Source organism: Aphanomyces astaci (assembly GCF_000520075.1).
Source record: "Aphanomyces astaci strain APO3 unplaced genomic scaffold supercont1.2, whole genome shotgun sequence".
NCBI lineage: Eukaryota > Oomycota > Saprolegniomycetes > Saprolegniales > Verrucalvaceae > Aphanomyces > Aphanomyces astaci.
The window spans coordinates 842,225-861,680 of record NW_009798265.1 but is presented as its reverse complement, the minus strand read 5'-3'; the positions used below and the strand labels follow the sequence as shown (position 1 = coordinate 861,680).

General features: G+C 52.6%; 10 protein-coding genes across 21 annotated transcripts; 4 read left to right on the top strand and 6 right to left on the bottom strand.

Moving 5' to 3' along the window:
* Nucleotides 1-418: 418 nt before the first annotated feature.
* Nucleotides 419-896, bottom strand: H257_01170 (hypothetical protein). The gene is made up of 2 exons (XM_009824244.1): nucleotides 777-896; nucleotides 419-713 (listed from the first exon to the last, which is right to left on the bottom strand). Exons 1-2 carry the CDS (start codon nucleotides 831-833, stop codon nucleotides 432-434), a joined length of 339 nt encoding a protein of 112 aa, XP_009822546.1. The 5' UTR covers nucleotides 834-896; the 3' UTR covers nucleotides 419-431.
* An 81-nt stretch (nucleotides 897-977) lies between these two features.
* On the top strand, nucleotides 978-1,709 carry H257_01169 (hypothetical protein; the record flags this gene model as incomplete). Its single annotated transcript, XM_009824243.1, has 3 exons — nucleotides 978-1,027; nucleotides 1,263-1,407; nucleotides 1,461-1,709. 3 exons carry the CDS (start codon nucleotides 978-980, stop codon nucleotides 1,707-1,709), a joined length of 444 nt encoding a protein of 147 aa, XP_009822545.1.
* Nucleotides 1,710-2,165: 456 nt separating this feature from the next.
* H257_01168 (hypothetical protein) lies at nucleotides 2,166-3,005 on the bottom strand (the record flags this gene model as incomplete). Its single annotated transcript, XM_009824242.1, has 3 exons — nucleotides 2,166-2,470; nucleotides 2,552-2,732; nucleotides 2,877-3,005. The coding sequence occupies 3 exons, from the start codon at nucleotides 3,003-3,005 to the stop codon at nucleotides 2,166-2,168; spliced, it is 615 nt and encodes a 204-aa protein (XP_009822544.1).
* Nucleotides 3,006-3,777: 772 nt separating this feature from the next.
* On the bottom strand, nucleotides 3,778-9,476 carry H257_01166 (hypothetical protein). Of its 4 annotated transcripts, XM_009824237.1 has the most exons (4): nucleotides 9,387-9,476; nucleotides 7,509-9,170; nucleotides 5,610-7,463; nucleotides 3,778-5,218 (listed from the first exon to the last, which is right to left on the bottom strand). In XM_009824237.1, exons 2-3 carry the CDS (start codon nucleotides 8,568-8,570, stop codon nucleotides 5,634-5,636), a joined length of 2,892 nt encoding a protein of 963 aa, XP_009822539.1. In that variant the 5' UTR covers nucleotides 8,571-9,170; nucleotides 9,387-9,476; the 3' UTR covers nucleotides 3,778-5,218; nucleotides 5,610-5,633. The 4 variants fall into 4 exon arrangements, with proteins under 4 accessions (XP_009822539.1, XP_009822540.1, XP_009822542.1 ...); XM_009824238.1 differs by lacking the exon at nucleotides 9,387-9,476 and having other exon boundaries at nucleotides 7,509-9,215; XM_009824240.1 differs by lacking the exon at nucleotides 3,778-5,218 and having other exon boundaries at nucleotides 5,538-7,463.
* On the top strand, nucleotides 3,816-5,197 carry H257_01167 (hypothetical protein; the record flags this gene model as incomplete). The annotated part of the gene is made up of 1 exon (XM_009824241.1): nucleotides 3,816-5,197. One exon carries the CDS (start codon nucleotides 3,816-3,818, stop codon nucleotides 5,127-5,129), a length of 1,314 nt encoding a protein of 437 aa, XP_009822543.1. The 3' UTR covers nucleotides 5,130-5,197.
* Nucleotides 9,477-9,964: 488 nt separating the features above from the next.
* H257_01164 (hypothetical protein) lies at nucleotides 9,965-11,692 on the bottom strand. Its single transcript, XM_009824235.1, has 3 exons — nucleotides 11,103-11,692; nucleotides 10,616-11,052; nucleotides 9,965-10,568 (listed from the first exon to the last, which is right to left on the bottom strand). The coding sequence occupies exons 1-3, from the start codon at nucleotides 11,583-11,585 to the stop codon at nucleotides 10,547-10,549; spliced, it is 942 nt and encodes a 313-aa protein (XP_009822537.1). The 5' UTR covers nucleotides 11,586-11,692; the 3' UTR covers nucleotides 9,965-10,546.
* On the top strand, nucleotides 9,976-10,563 carry H257_01165 (hypothetical protein). The gene has a single exon (XM_009824236.1). The coding sequence runs from the start codon at nucleotides 10,098-10,100 to the stop codon at nucleotides 10,494-10,496; it is 399 nt and encodes a 132-aa protein (XP_009822538.1). The 5' UTR covers nucleotides 9,976-10,097; the 3' UTR covers nucleotides 10,497-10,563.
* A 117-nt stretch (nucleotides 11,693-11,809) lies between the features above and the next one.
* On the bottom strand, nucleotides 11,810-13,621 carry H257_01163. Of its 2 annotated transcripts, XM_009824233.1 has the most exons (7): nucleotides 13,165-13,621; nucleotides 12,948-13,121; nucleotides 12,749-12,885; nucleotides 12,618-12,695; nucleotides 12,500-12,570; nucleotides 12,238-12,444; nucleotides 11,810-12,194 (listed from the first exon to the last, which is right to left on the bottom strand). In XM_009824233.1, the coding sequence occupies exons 1-7, from the start codon at nucleotides 13,590-13,592 to the stop codon at nucleotides 12,042-12,044; spliced, it is 1,248 nt and encodes a 415-aa protein (XP_009822535.1). In that variant the 5' UTR covers nucleotides 13,593-13,621; the 3' UTR covers nucleotides 11,810-12,041. The 2 variants fall into 2 exon arrangements, with proteins under 2 accessions (XP_009822535.1, XP_009822536.1); XM_009824234.1 differs by having other exon boundaries at nucleotides 11,810-12,444.
* Nucleotides 13,622-13,903: 282 nt separating this feature from the next.
* H257_01162 (hypothetical protein) lies at nucleotides 13,904-15,373 on the bottom strand. 3 transcript variants are annotated; one of them, XM_009824230.1, is made up of 5 exons: nucleotides 15,057-15,373; nucleotides 14,994-15,007; nucleotides 14,525-14,936; nucleotides 14,392-14,469; nucleotides 13,904-14,332 (listed from the first exon to the last, which is right to left on the bottom strand). In XM_009824230.1, the coding sequence occupies exons 1-5, from the start codon at nucleotides 15,298-15,300 to the stop codon at nucleotides 13,926-13,928; spliced, it is 1,155 nt and encodes a 384-aa protein (XP_009822532.1). In that variant the 5' UTR covers nucleotides 15,301-15,373; the 3' UTR covers nucleotides 13,904-13,925. The 3 variants fall into 3 exon arrangements, with proteins under 3 accessions (XP_009822532.1, XP_009822534.1, XP_009822533.1); XM_009824232.1 differs by having other exon boundaries at nucleotides 14,525-15,007; XM_009824231.1 differs by having other exon boundaries at nucleotides 14,525-15,373.
* Nucleotides 15,374-17,427: 2,054 nt separating this feature from the next.
* On the top strand, nucleotides 17,428-19,406 carry H257_01161 (hypothetical protein). 6 transcript variants are annotated; one of them, XM_009824226.1, is made up of 9 exons: nucleotides 17,428-17,939; nucleotides 17,995-18,031; nucleotides 18,077-18,250; nucleotides 18,302-18,360; nucleotides 18,428-18,560; nucleotides 18,620-19,033; nucleotides 19,083-19,127; nucleotides 19,179-19,254; nucleotides 19,305-19,406. In XM_009824226.1, the coding sequence occupies exons 1-7, from the start codon at nucleotides 17,574-17,576 to the stop codon at nucleotides 19,115-19,117; spliced, it is 1,218 nt and encodes a 405-aa protein (XP_009822528.1). In that variant the 5' UTR covers nucleotides 17,428-17,573; the 3' UTR covers nucleotides 19,118-19,127; nucleotides 19,179-19,254; nucleotides 19,305-19,406. The 6 variants fall into 6 exon arrangements, with proteins under 6 accessions (XP_009822528.1, XP_009822526.1, XP_009822531.1 ...); XM_009824224.1 differs by having other exon boundaries at nucleotides 18,620-19,127; XM_009824229.1 differs by having other exon boundaries at nucleotides 18,620-19,254.
* Nucleotides 19,407-19,456: the final 50 nt, after the last annotated feature.

The window sequence follows — 19,456 nt, the reverse complement described above, 5'->3', positions numbered from 1 at the left end:
CGAGGGAACCCTCCACGTGGTGATTTTAACGAACTCGGATTGGCCAAAATAATACATTTTAACCAATCAAGTTAGTTGTTGAGTAAAGACACCAAACATTTTGTGGTCGTGAGGCTCAAAATTCAGCCAATCAGAAAGGAAAAACCAATTCCTTTGTGTGGTTTTTTCACCATTCCACACAATCTCTTAAACGCAGGAAATTCCCTTTCAATACTGACCTGTTCACCGTTTCAAATCGCACCAATCACAGCAAAAGTGACTGCTCGCAGTCAGGCAGTCAGAACCAGGGCTGTACCACTCGACAAACTTGCTTGTGAACATCAACCATCGCTTCGTCGGGAGGGGCTAGACCCACAAACCCGAGGCACAGATGGCGGAATCAGTACGAACTACTCCCAGTACCAAAAAACGACAACCATTCTCTTTCATGTTCACAGACAAGTGTGGTTGCAGAGCAACGTTGGAACTGCGTTGAGAGGCAATACGTCCTGTGGTTCGTGTCGATCCCGAATCGTTGGCTCAATTGTGTTTGCACCGTCGTACTCGGCTGAATTCTGGCGTGAGTATGTACAGTACATCCAAGGCACGAGCCCGAGGGCTTTTACTTGATCCAGCAAACGCTCAATCACATGCGCCTCGCTCGGCCAGCCAATTGCCTTGATGGCACTATGGGGTATAAAAACGGGTGTGCCAAGAATGACGCCGCCGAAGCTCTAAGTACAAGGATATATACAGATCCATGACATGAACGGGAGATGTAGGTAAGAACAGGGTACTTGTGGTGATGATGTGGACCCGGGATACGTCCAATCGCTCGTGGTCAACTGCCGCATTCCAGCGTACTATTGCTTTGGGGGGTAGCACTAGTACGTGGTGGACACGAGGAAACGTAACGCTCGGTTCTGTTTTACCACTTTGAACCTGGCGTTTTCCATTTTGACAATGTCGCCAAGTTTGCGCGCGTGGCATTCGCCCCCATGCACCCTGAACCCGTCGCCCTCGCGAGGGGGTCGTACGGGGTCCTCACGTGAGTTTGCACTTTACCGACATGACACTCTCATAAGTACCCTCGACGTAGATAGGGCATGGAAACGCTGAACCGCGTGGATTTATAAACGCGCCGCTCATGTAGACATTTCTTGAACGCATGGACGAGTGCACCTGCACCAGTAGCATCCGGTGTCAAATCACCGGGCGAGGGATGACTCTGTGAACCGGAAAAGCAATCGCTGGTCAACGCGGTCTTTGCGACGGCATGCCAGTGGGTCCAAGCCAACTTCCGGACGTGGAGTGACTGGGTTGATCACCTTCCGCTCTGCTCCATCCATCACACGCGTCAAGTACACGATCGCGCATGCCCGCAACGGCAAAGTGGAAGGAGACAGGTCCGGACAACGTGTCCCAGCAGTACGTTTCGGCGGCGGCAAAATCATCGCCGGCCCCTCGTCACGAGTAAGTAGAAATACTGGCTGGCGACGCCACCTCCATGCGATCAATTGCATTACAACTACACGATCACCGACTGCGACAAACACTCGCGACGTCAAGTGACGTTCTTGTGGAAGGTGGCCGACAACGGCGCGAGTTCCGAGTGCACAGGCGGCATCCCTTTGCCCCCTCCGACATCAGTCCTGTGCTCGACGACATGCCCACGACCATCTCCGCGGTACTCCCCTCTTTCGTGTTGTGTACTCGCTCACGCCAATTAAATCTAGGCGTTCCAAGGCATCACGATGCTGACTTGCGTTTCTGCTTGTTTGTTCTGTGTTGATCGTGTCATTTCGAAACACACCAGTGATCACGCGGTGCCAATTGCTGCTCATTGTAATCGGAGGCATGGTATGGTGCTGTGTATGGACGCTGTGTTCAGCCCACGGACTGGCTGTGTGGGAGCTAGCCACTGCCGGACTCGCTGTCGTTCTCGATGATCTTTGTGCAATCATGATCAAGTGATTGCAAGTGTACTTGATGTTCAACAAGAAAACCATGAAAAAGATCACCGGGCCCCAGAGCCATAACCACAGTCACCCCTGTCACCAAGTTCGACGGTCTCGTGCGTGCGTGGGGCTTGTCCACAGCCATGAGTTATATGATATGCTGCTGCTGGGCATGGTACATATGCAACGTCCTACATTGAGTGTACAATGGAACCTCGGACACGCATATCACTTTATTCCTGTAGTTGTTTGTGATTGCGTGTATGGTGATGCCGAAATGTGGGTCACGTCGGCGGGTAAGACTAAGTCCACCGTCACGAAGCCCCCCGGCGGGAAAACCTCGAAAAGCCAACTGTCGTCCGACAGCCCCCCGATGAGGACGAGCGCTTTGACCAACATGGTCATGTCGTTGAAGTTGAACTTCGAAGACAAGCACGTGAGTTGGCCCACCGTGCCGTCGAACTCCGCGGCGGTGGCGACCGAGACCTGACTATAAGGAAAGCCGTCCCCCCACGACCAAGCCTGCATGTCGCCTTGAGTTGTCACCATGACGTAATCATCATCCATTGAGTAGTACCCATGTCGATGTCAATGATGACGAAGTACAGTTTGACCTTTTTCCCCAATGTCACTTTGACCTTTTTCCCCAGTGTCCTTTTTCCGGTCGTCGCTGGCGAGAAATAACAAGTACACTTGAAGCGACTTGACGAGGATGTCATCAGCGAACGTGACTGAGAGCCCCAAGGACGCGGCCATGTGATGGAGATGGCGCACACACGTCGGTGGGCGTCCCTCCTGACACGAGGACGTAGACACACATGATCCCTCCAATACCCAACGACTAGTTAGTTTAGCAGAAACGTCCGTGAGCACTGCCTCGTTGTTATCTTCTGTTTAACATGGATCACCTACATACGTGTCCTTTCTCATTCACAACACAGACTCGGACTTCCAAGAAGCGGCTAGGATCATGGCGGGGTCGTCAGTGATTGTGGTGGTTGGCGCGATAATTGTCACCTCCATCGCGTACATTTTAGACGTGGACGCACCCACGAGCTTCGCCGCCATGCTTCGTGTGATACTCTTTTGCACCGTACGTCCGTGTCGTCGTGTGCGTGACCCCGTTGTGAGCTGATGTGTGATGTGCACCGGTGGTCCTGACCATGCTTATGCTTGTTCCCAAATTTTGGTGCCTTCGCAACAGCCGCGGCAGCAAATTCATGACCACGGCGTATCCGTCACAAACGCAGGCTCGACCACGCATCCAGTATCCGAGGTTGCGCCAGAATGTGGTCGTTATTGAAATAGGACAGTTCATGATAGTGAGTTTGTGGTGTTTTAGTTGGGGCGCATGTTTTGCTGGTGCTGTTGCCTACCGATCGATGTGAGTGTTGTCTCCAACAGCCTGTTGGAGACAACACTCACATCGATCGGTACACTTTAGCACAGTAAACATACGAACAAAATGAATGACTGACAGTGAAGTATAACAATGTCCTATGTTTTGGTTGCGAAATCCATGTCCACTATCATGGGCTGGACAATTGAGATGAACGCGACGCATGAACGCATGTGCGTTGTCTGTGTGGTCAAGTAATGTGCTGAATTGATGTGAAGCTCGTTGAAAATTCACCCCTTGAACTTCGAAACAAAGTGCTATAGATCGAGAGATTCACAGTCACTACTGTCATAGTCTCGCGTTGCTTCAACCCCTACCCCGGAGGCAGGTCGCCCTTATCCAAGTACATCGATTCCACCGCTCACTTTTACACTACGTATATGTATAAAATTGAATCTGCAAAAACCATTGCCTTTCAAACGTTAGTATCTAAACGAATTGGTTCCCCAGACGCTTCAACACCTCAGTTTTTGATTGTCATGGTGCAAACTGTTTCGTTACTGGTGGCGGCCTGCGCTGTTGCCCACGTGTCTGCGTGGGGCATGCACCGCGTGCGCACGATCCAAGCCCGCGTGCAGGGCGGCAAGCCCGTGTACGACGACGTGCACAAGCAGTGGGTCGCTCCCTTCGGCAACACGTTCGAGGAGAAGTGGCGCGCGTCCATGGACAGCGTCAACACGGCGAGTGTGGAAGGCGCGTTGATGTACGTCCAGTCGGAAGGCATCATCGACGGCCCCCAAAAGCCGTACTGCGACCGCAAGAACAAGATTCAGTACGTGTGGATCTACGACATTGAGATCGCCCAGACCAACGCGTCGTTGGCCGAGTATGACGCCAACTGGGGAGTGTACCCCGAGTACTGTCCGTTTGTGGCGCTTGACGGCGGCAAGTGTACGGCCATGTGGGAGAACTCGACGTATGCGATCTTGCCAGACATTTGCAACAAGTTTGCTGGATTGGCTGGCCAAAACAACATTGGCCCGTGCGTCGGAGGTGAAGACCGCACCAACCACCCCAAGGCGCCGTACCCCAACAACATTTGGTTCTCGTTCCCCAACTCGTGTTTCACCAAGGGCTTCTCCGGCAAGACGGACGCCTGTCGCGCGGCCGAGAAGGGTGGCCTGTGCCCGTTCGGCATTCGCCCCGACGGTGTCACATGCACGTTTTCGGCCACCGTGTTGGGCTACCTCAACCTCGACGACCTCGTGGGCATCACCGCTTTGAATAACACCAACACTGGCCACCCCTATGTCACCCGCACGGAATTCTGCCAGGCCGGAGGTGTCGAGACGGACCTTCCGTTCTGGCAGGACACGCTCAACCCCGCGGCCAACAACGCCCGATCGGACAAACTCATCGAGTTCTACCAATCCCTGGCCAAGACGGATCCCCAAATGACACCACTGCCCGAGCTGACCGCGCTCACGGCCGCCAACCCCAAGTGCTATGAAAACTCGCACCGATGCACCAACGGTTGCCGCCGAAAGCTGTACGCCCAAGTGTGTGAAGTGTGCTCGTCCGGCGACGATTGCTTCAAGAAGCCCGACTCGGTGCCTGGCGTGCCTGACTTGGTCAAGTCCGTGCCTGCTACGGTGGCTCCAGACACGACCGTCGCGCCTGCGACTACCACCGCCGCCCCCGTCGAATCGACCAAGGTGGCTCCAACCACGACGTCGTTCAAGACGACTGCCGTGGTGCCGGTGGTGACCGTGGTAGTTGGCAGCTCGGCCTCGGAGATTGTGGTCTCGGGTGTGCTGGCCATCGCATCGGTGGTGGTGGCGTTGTCGAGTTAATCGTAGTATTATATATTATCTCAAACCACACTCCCCGATAACCAAATACAAGTACGTTTCGTCTCTTCTTCAAGGGTGTAAATGGTCGCCTATGCATTTCACAATGTATCATCAGCCACATTCGCCATATTAATACTTCCTCTGTTCCAGGTTACTGGTGCGATTTCGAAATTTAGTTTGTTCCAAGTTAGTGGTGACAGACAGACATTTGGCTAATTCGATAGTTTTTGTTCATTTACCGACTTTTCATTGGTGAGAAAGCTTAAAAAACACTCAATTTCGGCAAAATTGTATTTCAATTTCCAATCAATGAAGATATCACATGCCAAATTTGAGTAAGAATTGGCTTTTGGGGGACAGTTCAAAGTCAAATGGCACCAGTAACCTGGAACAGAGGAAGTATTGTTTTGCAGTCGTAAATTGATTTGATCGTTCGTTTCATCAAGGAGTATGCTATGCTACAACAATGCACTTAATTACCTAAAAGTTCATTGTTACAATGCGTTAGCGCTTGTTCGGGTGGTGCACATACGCCCAGTCGCCCGACTCGTCTCGCCGCTTGAGTTCGACCGTGGGCCAGTAATGGTAGTCAGTCTTGAGAGTCACGACTTTGGGCTTGGTGTTGAGGGAAATCGTCTTCATGCGCACGCTGTCGCCATTCCGCAGCCCTTCCACGACCCGAATGAACGCATCTAGCGTCGGCGTCGGCTCGTTGTTGACTTGTACGATCCACATGGTCGCGCGGAGGCCGTACTTGTGGGCCGGGCTGCCATAGCACCATCGGGAGCAGTACACGCCCCCGCCTTCCTCGGGCATGTACCCGAGACTCACGACGGCGTAATGCGGTTCCTGGATCACGAGGCCGCACCACACAATCACGCGGCTCGTGCCAGTGCCCGACAGCTCGAGCGTTTCGACTGTCAGCGCCAGCTCTTGGTGCTCCCGCAGCACCATCACACGCACCTGGGTCTTTCCAAAGCACAGCTTCTCCACGTCAAAGTCCTTGGCCACGACCACGCCATCGATCGATAGCAGCAGGTCCCCGCTCTGCAACTGCGCGTACGCGTTCGTACCCGCCGCGCACCGCTTGATTGCTAGCACTTGGCGCTTGTCGTCGTAGCATTGCTCGAGCGTCCGGATCCAGTGTGGCGACAGACCCAGGCCGGCTCGGGCCTTGGACAGCGGGTACGCGTACAGCTGCACGGGCAGTACGGCCACGGTGCGCGGGCTGTGGCCGGCTTGGAAGGCGGCGACGACCTCCCGGACAACGTCGGCCGCGATGCCCCGAAATACCTCGCGGCGGCCGCTTTCGTCCTGGTAGCTGAACGACAGCCACAGCGCCGTGACGAGGCCGGCGGCGTCCACAAAGATCCCCCCGACGCTCTTGGTGATGCGGTCGAAGTGCAGCACCTCGACGTTGCTGGCTTTGTACCGAGGCGGTTGAAAGTCCCGCAGTACGAGGCGGTCGATTTTCGTCACGAGCGACTTCATCGCGACGACGGTCCACGTGCTCGTGAGCCCGACAAAGTCGGCTTGATCGCCGACGTGGAGCACTTCGTTGGACAGGCGCGCGCTCTCCAAGTGCGTGTCCCCCAACAGCGCCGGGTTGTACTGGATGATGGCGAAGTTGTGGATTGGGTGCACGAACCGGATCTTGGCCGAGATTTCAATCGACGCCGCCACCGTCACGACGACATCTCCGAGGGCGATGGGCACCGTGTTTTGATCCACGAGCACGAGGCCGGCAGCGGCGTCGATGACGATGCCCACGCCGTTGTAGCTGGAGCTCGAGATGCCGTCAATCATGTGTGGGATGTCAAATGCCACCATGACCAGCGACGACAGCAGCCGCGTCAGCATGTGCTTGTCCACTTCGGTCCCTGTACCCGCCACACGGAGCGGCGCGGCCGGAAATGCAGGGATGGCGGGGACGTCGGCCAGCGGCGGCAGCGGGTACTCGTGGCAGTGCCACAGCCCATCCGAATCATTGCGCGTGTACAGCTGCATGGGGAACCACTGGCGGTCGATCGTCAGCACGGCGCTGCGGACGCGGTGGCGGTCCCGCGTGAGGAAGTACCGCATGACGGTGCGGTGGCCATTGGGCATCTCTTGGATCGTGCTGATAAATGCGTCCAAGCTGGGCGTGGGTTTGTTGTCCAGGGACACGATGATACACGGCTGCGCCACGTGCGCCTTCATGAGCATGTGGCCGGCTTGCGCGAGGTAGACGGCGCCCACCGCCAACGATCCGTTCCGCGCCTGTTGGTACGACAACGAGTGGATGATGCACCCGCCGACTTCAAGGAACCGGCTCGGGGTGATCGCATGCAAATCCTACCATGGGGTCATCAAACTATAGACATGCAAATGTAGTCGTACTTGCACACGCAATTGGACGGTCACGGGGGTTCCGCCCCGTCGAATGTCGACGACGATGTCGTTCCCAACGTTGGCATCCAGCGTGTCCTCCAGCGCGAGAAATGTGGTTTCGGGCGTCCCTTGGATGTGCGTGAGTACGTCCCCCGCTTCCAGTTGGCCGAACCCCGGGCCTTGAGGCAGCACTTGATCCACTGTTAGCAATCCCGTTTCAAGGGGAAATCGCGTGCGGAATTCGGTCTCGACGTCCGCCGGGAGCCCCAGTTTGCGCACTTCGTCGTACGCAGCATGACGGAAGATTGTCTGCCACGTGCCTCGGGGAATGGTCAGGCCGCTTTGGATGCACCGCAGAGCTCGAACGGCGCGGTCCAGCGGGAGGTAGTAGGACGACGCCGACCGCTTGGCCCCGCCGGCGTTGAGTGCGATGGCGGCGCCTTCAATGTTGAGCACAGGCGAGCCACTGGATCCCCCGCTTGTGGACGATGCCGCTGCGTAGTAGAACGTATTGAAGTCGTTGTACCCGCTGCTGCCGTAGTTTGGGGCTTCCCGATCCAGTTTGGCGAGAATGCCAGGAAGGATCGAGAGCTTTTCGCCGGCGTCATTGCCCACCACTCGGATTTCGACTCCGACTTTGGCCCCGCTGGGATCGATGGGGATTTCGTGCAGTGTGAGGAACTTGACGCGCGAAGGATCGAAGCGGTAGAAGCCAAAATCGTGCACGGGGTCGCGATAGATCGGGACGAGGTCGACCTCTTCTTTGTTGACAAAGATGGCATCTGCAACCACAGGACCGGGCGTGACCACGTGACGGTTGGTCAAGATGAGTCCGCGCTTCTTGTCCACAACAAAACCAGTCGCCACGGAGAAGGAAGCGGCGTCACCGTCAAAAGCCCGAACTGACATGAGTCGAATGATCACGATGGCGGGAATGGCTCCCTCCAGGGATGACAGCCATCGCCCTCCTTCTGGAATGGATGATAAGACAGGTTCAGCAGGCCCGTGTTGAGGTTGGTCGTCGTCCTTTTCCTCGATCTCCTGCATCGGACCGTTGTCCACCTCCTCCATTGTGATTGAGTTTGCTCGTAGGATGGATGCACTTTTCCACCGCAAGCGATGTTGACCAAATCAGGCCATGGGGGGTGCTGTCCAAACCATATAAAATTATGGAATAGTATTCGTCATAAAAGGTGGCTGTTTGTATCAATAATAATCATCCTGGAAAATCCATTTGACTCCACGAATTAAACACATAGGACCCCCCACGAATCAAACAAGGATGCAAATTGAAGCATTTCCTCGTGCCGTCAACAGACACCCCGCCAAACATTGCGATGCCATGATGATTCTGGCTATCCACTTCTCCACTTCTGGTGTTGACATGACTTGCGGCGGTGACGTCAGGATTGGGTTGAGTGCTGAAGCTTCATATGTACGATACCACTACCAGTAGAGCGCCAGACTGACGCTACAATGCTAACTAGTCAATGTTCGAAGCACATTGAAAGGATGGAGGAGATCGATCAATTGGGGCTGCGTTGCCTGTCTGAAAGCGAAACCACTCCATGATATAAACGTTCAAGAAATTTCGAATGGCGGTGACCAACGACGATGTGGGGGCAATGAACATGCATATCAGGGGGGTGGGGGGGGTTGAGCGCTGCAATGCTAGAAGTGTAAAGTGAAAATATGGCTGCCAAGTGCACAACGCAGTCGCACCTCACGACGTTGATGAAACACGATTCTGCATTGCGCATGCAGTCAAGAAAGACGAGTTTCAAGGAAGGATTTCCCAACCACGAGAATACAACATGTAACTTTGCAAGTCTTAACCGTCGTTCATTCGACCCAGCATCATGGAACATTCCATGGACATGTACTTACCGCTCCTTCTGTAGTCGAGCAGTCGATCCTTATGCCGCAAGAATTGAAATATATAAGCTTAACGTTAGCCTATTTCGCCATGTCGCGCAAAGAAAGACCTTTGTCTCGTGGCGCGGTCGCGTAGAAGAATATGCCGCATCTGTGGAGCGAATGCACAAACGAACAGACCAATCAGAACGCGCGATCAGGCCCGTGTCATCGTCGCAACTATCCGGATACCAAACCTATCCGGCGAGAACCCGACGCTGCAATTCGCGTGGTTGAGAACGACGGTATGCCGGATATGACGGTTTATCCGGACAAACATTTGCGGTGCCGGGCGTCGGTGGCAGAACGTTCTTCATGAAACAGACCATGGCTTGCGACTCGTTTCATGTTCCAATACAAATCTCAAGATAAAACACTGAATACGGAGTACCCACCCATAGTGCAAGTTCAACATCAACCCGAGCCCTACCACTGCTTTCGAGAATTTGAATGAACGTTCACTTGGCCGGACAAAATTAAACAGGAGGTTTGTATACTGTCGGCCTATTTTTATTGTAATCCCAGCAATCTCCAACGCTTACAAACCATTTGCAATTTCCAGCTCGGAAGTACAGGTGATCACTAGCGCACGCAGCAGTCGGCTTCAAGCGCATTCTCACTACCCTCACCAACAACCTCTCAGTCACGACGACCGCCGCCGCCACCTCCAAGATTCCTGTCTTCATGTGCTGCGTTCCCCGTATGTCTTCGTCCAAAGTAATGTCCATTCCGTCCCTCTGTCACGGGGTCGAGCCTGTTGTCATCCCTGCGGTCCGTGGTCCGATGCTGTCCCACGACCTAAAGAAGCGTGAACTGGTCAAGAAAGTCACGTCTGTACGCAAAGGCTTGCTCCACTTCCAGCAATGCCACGACAGCCACCGCTGCGACAAAGCGCTGTGCAAGTCCACGCGGCGTCTCGTTGACCAGTATCGCACCCACGCGTGCGTCTCCCGTAGTACCAATAGTCTTAGCCCCTCGAATAGCCCAAATAGTCCGTCGTTAGAGCCCCCCACAAGTCCGCACAAGTGCCAAGTGTGCATGCTGTGGACGTTAGTCACAGGCAACCCAAACATCATCGTGTAGGCCAGTCCGCCACCATGGATTGGCTCCAGAAATAACCTTATCTTAATTAACTACAACCCCAACTCGACGAACCTAGCCACAACGCGTATGAATCGATCGTCATGTTCACATCACAGTACCGTTGATGTTGGTGTTCCGTGAGTGCCGTCAACATATCTTGAAACTTCTTGTCGTCGTGGAAATAGAGCAATGCATCTTGCAGGGCTTCGACAGTGACGTTGTACTTGAGAGCAATCCGTTCCGTGGTGGCTTGCGAGGCGTCCAAGTAGAGCTTGGCGAGGCGTTGGCGCACAGCTGGAGCTTGCAGGTCCGCTTCGTCGTGCTTTAACGTGGCCACAATCAGCTCCATGTCTCGTGTCAAGGAAGGAATCAAAGCATTGGCGATTTGAACAACCACGTCACGAGGAATGGGCGAGGCGCTGGGCTTGGGGCGGCGCTGGGGGCTCAGCCGTCCTCGGATGGGGTCGCGGGACCCGGTGCACTCCCACCGCAAGCGGCCAAGCTTTCGAATGTATTCTTGGATGGTTTCTGCCTCTTCGTCTCGGAGCTTCAGTTTCTACACATGCGAACGTCAGTGGGCTGGTCGGACCATCGAGGACGACGTACCCCCGACTCCATGCGTTGCATCGCGGCGGCCACTTGGTCCTTGGTGACGTAGTGGTTGCGAAACACCGAGTCCTGCACTTGACTGAGCAACGTTTCGAACGAATCGCTCATTTGAATCGCGCGCTGCTCGACGCTCAACCGGTCCGCCTCGTCTTTCTCGTGTTCCAGATCGATGTCATGAGCCAGTGCTTCCATGAGCTTTTGGGCCAGGATGCGCATGTTGGCGTCCACTTGTTCGTACAAAGCAATCACTTCCTCCACGCTCAAGTCACGGTTGTTGTCGTCGCACAACGATACAGCAGACACACCTGCACACATCAACAAACATGTGGCTGCCGCCACTGCACGACCTTCCACAGGTCGCGCGGCGGCCATGGAGGCAGTTGACATCGAATGAGTTGCAAAGCTTAAATGGGGAGCACGTCGATAGACGTTTCTTGTCGCAGCATGCACGCCTGGTGTGCGCAGAATGCGACGGAACATTTCACTCGTGCTGCGTGGTGGGCGCTACGTTTGGTGGAGTTGCCTCGTCGCATGCGAACCGCCATCAAGTCATTCTTGATAGTCCCCCCATAATTTGATCATTTTGGTCACCCAAAAACGGCAAATTCAAATGACCGTGACAAACCATTACTACGTACTGTACTTATTATTCAGTTGCATTCCCAAAGGATGATGGTATTATAACGTTACACTGTATTAATAACGTTAGTATAATACCAAAATGCAACAATGTCTGCAACGCCTGTGGCCCAACTCTAGGCCACTATAACATAGACCAAACGGCCTACGCGAGGCCGCCCCCCTTCTCATGGTGTGTACCGGTCCTTGTGCGCAAATGGAAGTCGAGGGTGTGTGTGTGCATGGGCGTGTCATGTACAAAGCGTTATGGCCACAAAGGTACCAGGCATCCAACATATCGTAGCCAACCAGTCCAACTTAAGCGCGAAACATGTTCGAGCCAGCATCTCGGGAGTCGAGTTGGTCGAGGAAGCTACGGAGGACGAGCTTCTCGGCCAACCGAACGTTCACACAAGCCGCATGCCAAGGCTCCAGCGTCGCATGGTGGAGCCGCAACAGGTCAAAGTCGTCCTATCCATGACAAATTGAACTTTGGACTATTGCAATGCCTTACCTCGGGGGACGACGGGTACTGGGCGAGGCGGGCTTGACACAATTGCTTCACAAGCGCTTGCAGCCGTTGGGAATTGGACTCAAGCCACGGAACGGAGCTCGGATGTGTTTGCCGATGGGTCAATTCGTCGGCGGTGGCTACGTACAGCCTGAGCCAGTCCCACACGTCCACCTGGTCCGTGGATCCCGCCATGTGGACTGTGAATGGCTAGGCCACGGAGCGACATCAACTCGAGCCCTATATATGAATATGCTATTTCTACCTTAGCCTTTTCCACTGGCCACCCCAACGCGTGCAGCAATCTCAACTTGGTGGCCTTCGACCCGTCCGAATCTGACGACAGCCAGCAGGTCAGTCCCGTTGCCATTGCTTACGAGTACCTGGGAGATCGTGAAACGACACCTTGTCGTGCATCATAACTGGATCCAGCACCCGGGCATGTTCAATGGATGCGAATCCTATATATAATACTACACATTAGATGACAGAACTTAGTACAAGGATGGCTCACCATAATGGCGCAAGTACGTGGCTGGGGTGTGGTGGTCCCCATAGTTGATGTACAGTTGGTCGTTCGGAGCATGCGGAGCCGTGGTGCGGATCACAAATGAATCGTCTTTCTCCACATAAGCATGTTCGCAGGCCGACCTAACCAACAACGTCGTCGGAACAGTGATCGAGGACGGAATGGTGGCGGTGTGGTTGGTTACTTAGCGTGGGAGTGGTTGAACCATTCAAAGTACGGGATCAACGTGAAGGGCTGGTCTTTGCCGGATGTGGCGCGGGACATGAGCACGGACAACGCCCACTGAAAGTCGATGCTGCTCACCATGGGAGCAGTCGACCCAAACAGATCCGTGTGCATCTTACGATACACTTGCCGCCTATATGATTTGTCACACGTGTCGTCATGGCCTCCTCACGTACGCATTGACAATCGTGTGGCGGACGTCACAGTGCCGTAGCTCGTCCAGGCGGCGCTCCGTCCAGTACATGGGCACGTCCAGCACGGGAGGAAGCGAATTCAGGTACACGTCCGAGGCATCACCGACCACGATATGCGTGGCAAGCAGCACCGCATCCGCCATGCGCTGATTATTGCCGCAATAGCTATCCACTCGCTCTACGAAGGCAGGCGCTTGTTGTCGCGCTTCTGCACGCGCAGTGCCCGCCGAGTACTCGCGCCACACGTCGGACGACGCGACAAAGACGACTTCGCCGCTGTCGATGGGTTCGACGGCTTGGATTCCAAGTCCCATGGATGGAAATCGCTTCACTTGAATCTTTGGCGAGATGAAGCTGCCTTTGGCACCGCGGAGAATGCGCACCAAGGACTGCTCCATGTGCCCTACCATGACAGGTTATTCACTGACTGTGAATTAGGGTTCAATATCCTGATTGTGGCCAATTAGGATCCTGCCGTGTTTCAAACCCTTGTCTGCAGGCCTACTACAAATAACGTCCTATATATCATCCTCATCGCTCGAGTATTGGTCGCTGGTTTTGCATGAGGTTTGTGCACGGTACTGTATCGCATTGCCCATCATGTACAGAACATCAACATGAGTTTGCAGTGTTAATTATCACGGCGAAGGAGGAACTTTGCAGTTTTGGAAGAATGATTCACCTACCTACTGTAGTACAGTACCAATTGGTAAATGTAAGATATCGTGAAATAGTCCATGTTATTACTGGCCCGCTTTGGCTTTGGCTTGCACGGGCATGGACACACCGTCCTTGTCCAAAAAGAAGACCGACTTGACCATTTCGTACGTGGCGAAACCGGCGGCGTTGGACGGGAACGCCCGCAGCAGACACGGCGAGTACCCCCGCCACAGCCCCCGCCACCCTTCTTGACGCACAATCGACTTGGCACATGCGATGAAGCCACCGTCCGGACAGAACGTCGACGTAGCATATGACGACGGCTGGCCCAACGGCTGCAGCTGCAATCTGGACTTGATCACGTCCTGAGGGTAGCTCACGGTCCAGCACACGCAGCCCGCAAACCCACCGGCCAACAGCGTTGTGGCCGGGGACACTTTGCCGTTGTCGCCGTCCAATTGCGCGGAAAACACGCGCTGTAACAGCTCGTCTACGTCGTTATTATCGCATTGAATGACGTTATCGCAAGTATGAAAGATGCATTCGTACAAGTGCCGAATTGACCGACGTAGCTCGGGACTTCGCGAACCATCGTGGCCACATGTCCTCGCCAGAGTCCCCGCACGCCTAACGTTACATGAATGATATTAGGACATTTATGTATATATATCGAGAGTCGCACCGTCAATTTGAATGACTTTTTTTACGCAATCTAGCGTGCCGTTGAATTTGATTTCATTCTTGGACGTGTGGATAGCTTCACCCTGGGCTTGCAAGTGGCATTTGACCAATTCGACGGGAGTGACGACGATCGAGTTGACGAACCCAGCCCAGGCCCCCGCCATCATGGCTTCGTGGTTGGTGAGGACGCCCGACGTGTCGTTCAGTCGACGTGTCAAGAGGAAAGCCTTGGCATGTTCGTATGCGCTGAACACGACGGCGTTCACGAGGGGCACGGTTGTCATAGGGGACACCATGCCCTTGTATAACCCCCAAAAACCTTCCTTTTGCACGGTCTGCATCACACAATCCATCGGTCCTTTGAACGGCGCCGACGGACAATTCATCTGCAAACGGACCTTGACCGTGTCAAACTACAGAAGCCCACGTGAGTCGCGTAGAGGAGTGGTGGTCGAACGAGCATGTCGTACGGGATGGCCAACCACTACGACATTCAATCACATGAGCAAGAGACAACATGACTTGGTTGGAACCTGTGGATGACACGCCAGCACACGACCCTGCGATAAAGTCACGAAGAGGTGAAAGCTCCGTGGGGTCTGGTACTTCCTCGAATGTTTCCATCTTCCTGTCATCATAATAGTGGTTGTGTCGAGGACACCACATCAAATGGTGGTCGGGATGGTCGTGGTGTGTGACAGAGACTGGGGTATGGTGGTGCTGAAGTGATGGTACTGCCCCCTCGCCCGTTGCCTCCGCCTGCTTGGAGTTCGACATCTCGTGGGAAATGGCGACTTGCCTGGCTAAACTTGCAAACTGATACCCTAAATAGCCTTCCGTAAGGCTTTTTCAGTTCTATTATGGCTTTTGACATGGGTTCAAGTTGAAGTTGAGGGTTGTGTTGGGGTACCACATGGTCAAAATGTACTGAAATCCGGTAAAATTTCATGACGAAAAGGACATTTCGTCAAAATATACTCCGAGTAAAGTATCGTTATTTCACCTTTTTGGATGAATGGGTCAATTGCGGAACAAATGGTTGAAGTCGGGTACCAAAATATAAATATAATACCCTAAATAGGACATTCCTATCAAAATACATGTGAGCCATAAAATAACTTAGCTGGTAGTATCCTCAATTGACTACTGGTACAGTAATACTGGTACGTACTACGTAGTACTAAGTATTAATAATAAGTACACAGTTGACCGTAAATTAATTCTGAATCTGTATTCAGAATTAGAGTGGATTCAGAATTAGTGTGGTCCTCAGTATGTGTGATGGAATTCCAGAAAATTGTGGTTGGTAATTAGTGCGGATCAATTTCGTGCAATATTGAGTGTTTGGGTATGCCACGATGCCCAATTGCTCTTCACGATGCCCAATTGCTCTGGTAGTCGTAAAAAGCCATCAAGTATAGTGTAATAACCCTAAGTAGTACAATATGTGCCTGCACTATTGACCGTTTACATCAATGCCGATTTGTGATGTGACTTTTCATGACACAATCCCACATACAAAAATCAAGATAATAATCCTTACTAATAATTCTCAATAACGTTATTCAAAATTGGTGCGGTCCGCACTAATTCTCCAAGCCCATAATTAGTGCGGTTCGTACTAATTAAGGTAAGCTTAGTACGGTCAACGGTGCACTTCGAATTATTTATATGGATTTCAAATATCTGTGATAGTATCATGTGTCTCCAAACGTCATCCAACATTAATATTAGGTCATATCCTAATTAGTAGAGATGAGAGTAAACTAGGATAATGCTAGTTCATTGCATACAAGCCTCGTCCCGGAGCCCCACGGCCTACGGCCTACCTGCCGCTGCCCGACAAGAAGAAAAGATAGATCATTCGGTCAAGTGAGAAGCTTAGATCCGCGCTCTCGTACGGCCGCGCTTGCGCAGACGGCCTCCCGGGCGCTCGGGGCCAACGTAAGGCTTGGTCACTACTTTAGGTTTCATCCCATAACTTCATCCAATTTCATCCCATGTCATCCCAATGCCATCCACGCTTTTAATTCAACAATTATATTACATATATTAACCGTAGTATCCAAGGTTGGTATTAATATTCAATGCTATTAATACAGTAGTTAGTACGTAATACTGGTATTTATAATAGTAATATACCAGTAAGTAGGATACTACTATTAATAGTACTAGCAGGTAATCCATCAATATTGTGAACGGTTGTCATTATATCCAATCCAATGGCTTCATTCTGATTATATTCAGCCAAAGGATCAGGATACCACCTTGAAGTTCAAAATTATCTTCATTTTTATGTTGTCCAATACAAATTTCAACTTGTATCTTATTATAATGCCTACAAATTTAATGTAGAATTGAGTTCATTTATAAATTAAAACGCGTCACGACACCCAGGTATATTATTTTGTAAATTAATATTCCATACATACAAAACTAAGATATTACCGTACGACCGTTCGCGAAATACAAAGCCAAAGAAGTTTCACCAATTCTTAACGTTACGTTATAATTTCATAATACAAATCGATTATTGGGATATTTCAGGCACTTCTTGGCACTAAAAAATGCAGCTGGATTTATATTTTCCAACACTACCTTTAGTTTTTTTTATTCGAGGGACTTTTTGTGGTGGATTATGGCAGAACTTCATGGCAGCATACTGGTAGATTTTTAAGTTGCTTCAAACATTTGACATTTTTGTGCACAAAAAGCGTTCGCGATATTGATGGACTATACTCGGGACACTCACACAATCGTAAATTGGATGGTTTGGTATGGTAACGTTACGTTGCAATATCCCCCTGAGCACAGTGTACTCCTAGTACTACTAAGCATTGATGAACGAGTATGGTCAGCCTGGGAAATGAAACGGGCTTCGTCGTCGTGTCGAAGACATACAGAGGGAACCTTGTCTGAAGACAATGATTTATGGGGGTTTATGCGGATGATGACCCACTTGGAATTGAGTAACCGGATGTGTACCAATCCGTGGCTCGGTTGTGGCAACATGATGTTTCCACTTCAGAATCGTTGAAAACCTTGAGCACATGGACGACATCCCAGCCACCACCTTCTTGGTGGCCGGCCGCCCTTCTGCCGTATCGGCGGTGACAGACGGCCTCAAGATCGTCGTCCCTTCAAAGCCCCTCCTCAACACTTTGCTGAAGTGGGACGATGTGTTGGGCGCCAACAACTCGCAAAATCCAACCACGGTGACAGTGCACACACTCGGAAAGGCTAGCAACGGCAAGCGATATGCGAACATCGTGGCGCTAGTTGCGACCAAGAACGATGGGCAGCAAGAGGTCGAGCGCTGGGTCCAAATCATCACGTTCTTTGCCGACCCGACTCGCGCCAAGGCGACCGTTCTTCCGTGTTTGAACGATGTGTTGCTGACTCGAACCAAACCTCGGGTATGATGCCCCATGTCAGTGCTTGTCGTATTTATGTAGTCATTGGGTCGAATAGAGGTACATGGTGATCGTCAACCCCGCCTCGGGACAAAGTACGTCATCGTCGCGTCGGTTGTCGTCGTGCTCACGTTCCCTAGGCAAAGGCGTGAAGTTGTTTCAAAAAGTCGAAGCTTTGTTTGCCCACGCCAACATCCACGTGACCAAGGTGCTTACGGAGCGCGCGGCGCACGCGACGGAGCTTGCGACTGCCATCGACCACACTCAGTATGACGCGCTGGTCATCGTCGGCGGCGACGGCGTCATCTACGAAGGTGGCCCAATCAACCCTCCATCTTGCGTTCTTCAATCTAATACGCTTATAGTCGTACAAGGTCTCATGCAACGCCCAGACTGGGCCGACGTCATCCAAATCCCGCTGGCGGTAGGTTACCCCAACCGACCCCTCGTCGTTCCACGTCACCAATAATGAATGCTCTTGTACACTGTAGATTTTACCGGCGGGGGGCGGCAATGGCCTTGCAAAATCACTCACTGAATCGTCGGGCGAAGTGTACAGCTTTGAGAATTGCGCGTACTTGGCCATCAAGGGCCAGCCGCAGCCCCTCGACTTGGCCACACTCCGTACGTTCGTCCATGCTCCGTTATTGGACTTGTGAAGCGTTCTCATTCTGCGACGACAGGAAGCAAGACCGCCACCAAGTTCATCTTTCTGTCGCTGAGCTGGGCGTTCTTGGCCGAAATGGACTTTGAGTCGGAAAAGTACAGGTTTGCTGGTGCCCAGCGCTTTACGATTTCGTCGTTGGGCAAGATCCTGTCGGGCAAAAACTGGTCCGGGTCCTTCTCGTACGTGGAACCCACTGCGGACGAAGTCGTGCCAACGTACTGGGCCGACGGACACGACGACGGAAGGGCGGCGCCCAAGTTGACGCTGCTGCCGCCATCCGCGGAAGATCCCAAGCCCGAGACGTGGAAGACGATTGAAGGCAACTTTAGCTTGTTTTGGGCCATGAACGCCGCGTGGGCCGGCACGAACGGCCTCGTGGCGCCGTCGGCCGAGTTTGACGACGGGTACATGCACGTGGTCATCATGCCTGGTAAAGTGAGCATGGCAGAGTACATGGGCGTGTTCTTGACCCTTGACAGTGGCCGCCACGTGGACAAGCCAACGGTGCAAGTGATCAAGACGAGGTACACCCACCGATGACGTGAGTGGAAGTGCTGATGATGCTCGTTGAACAGGGCATTTGAAGTCAAAGCGCCAGAATCCGATATCATGATGGCAGATGGGGAGCGTATTGATGGAGGCTTCTGCCAGGTATGTTCTACTTCATCCATAGCCTCAGCGGGTGACGGCCATGCTTGCAGGTGGAAGTCCATCGAGCGTTGGGTCGCGTCATGGCGATTCGCAAGTGAAATCAAAGAGTCCCCCATTCGATATTAATAAAATAGTAGAAATGTCTACTTGCGTTTAGTATGCTCGAAATAAAACACACACGGCTAAAATAATATCGTGGTCA

What these genes read in the sequence shown, in the direction of transcription:
- H257_01170 (XM_009824244.1), bottom strand. Translation starts at nt 833, where the DNA reads ATGCGGCAGTTGACCACGAGCGATTGGACGTATCCCGGGTCCACATCA. An exon ending in GGTCCACATCATCACCACAA is followed by an intron (nt 714 to 776) that starts GTACCCTGTTCT and finishes CCTTGTACTTAG; the next exon opens with AGCTTCGGCGGCGTCATTCT.
- H257_01166 (XM_009824237.1), bottom strand. Translation starts at nt 8,570, where the DNA reads ATGGAGGAGGTGGACAACGGTCCGATGCAGGAGATCGAGGAAAAGGAC. An exon ending in CCGTCCAATTGCGTGTGCAA is followed by an intron (nt 7,464 to 7,508) that starts GTACGACTACAT and finishes ACCCCATGGTAG; the next exon opens with GATTTGCATGCGATCACCCC.
- H257_01165 (XM_009824236.1), top strand. Translation starts at nt 10,098, where the DNA reads ATGTGCTGCGTTCCCCGTATGTCTTCGTCCAAAGTAATGTCCATTCCG.
- H257_01164 (XM_009824235.1), bottom strand. Translation starts at nt 11,585, where the DNA reads ATGTTCCGTCGCATTCTGCGCACACCAGGCGTGCATGCTGCGACAAGA. An exon ending in TGCAACGCATGGAGTCGGGG is followed by an intron (nt 11,053 to 11,102) that starts GTACGTCGTCCT and finishes TCGCATGTGTAG; the next exon opens with AAACTGAAGCTCCGAGACGA. An exon ending in ACGGAACACCAACATCAACG is followed by an intron (nt 10,569 to 10,615) that starts GTACTGTGATGT and finishes CGTTGTGGCTAG; the next exon opens with GTTCGTCGAGTTGGGGTTGT.
- H257_01163 (XM_009824233.1), bottom strand. Translation starts at nt 13,592, where the DNA reads ATGGTAGGGCACATGGAGCAGTCCTTGGTGCGCATTCTCCGCGGTGCC. An exon ending in GTCGTTTCACGATCTCCCAG is followed by an intron (nt 12,571 to 12,617) that starts GTACTCGTAAGC and finishes GGCTGTCGTCAG; the next exon opens with ATTCGGACGGGTCGAAGGCC. An exon ending in GGCCAGTGGAAAAGGCTAAG is followed by an intron (nt 12,445 to 12,499) that starts GTAGAAATAGCA and finishes TCCGTGGCCTAG; the next exon opens with CCATTCACAGTCCACATGGC.
- H257_01162 (XM_009824230.1), bottom strand. Translation starts at nt 15,300, where the DNA reads ATGTCGAACTCCAAGCAGGCGGAGGCAACGGGCGAGGGGGCAGTACCA. An exon ending in AAAAGTCATTCAAATTGACG is followed by an intron (nt 14,470 to 14,524) that starts GTGCGACTCTCG and finishes ATGTAACGTTAG; the next exon opens with GCGTGCGGGGACTCTGGCGA. An exon ending in CGTCGGTCAATTCGGCACTT is followed by an intron (nt 14,333 to 14,391) that starts GTACGAATGCAT and finishes ATAACGACGTAG; the next exon opens with ACGAGCTGTTACAGCGCGTG.
- H257_01161 (XM_009824224.1), top strand. Translation starts at nt 17,574, where the DNA reads ATGGACGACATCCCAGCCACCACCTTCTTGGTGGCCGGCCGCCCTTCT. An exon ending in CGACGGCGTCATCTACGAAG is followed by an intron (nt 18,251 to 18,301) that starts GTGGCCCAATCA and finishes ATACGCTTATAG; the next exon opens with TCGTACAAGGTCTCATGCAA. An exon ending in GTGCAAGTGATCAAGACGAG is followed by an intron (nt 19,128 to 19,178) that starts GTACACCCACCG and finishes CTCGTTGAACAG; the next exon opens with GGCATTTGAAGTCAAAGCGC.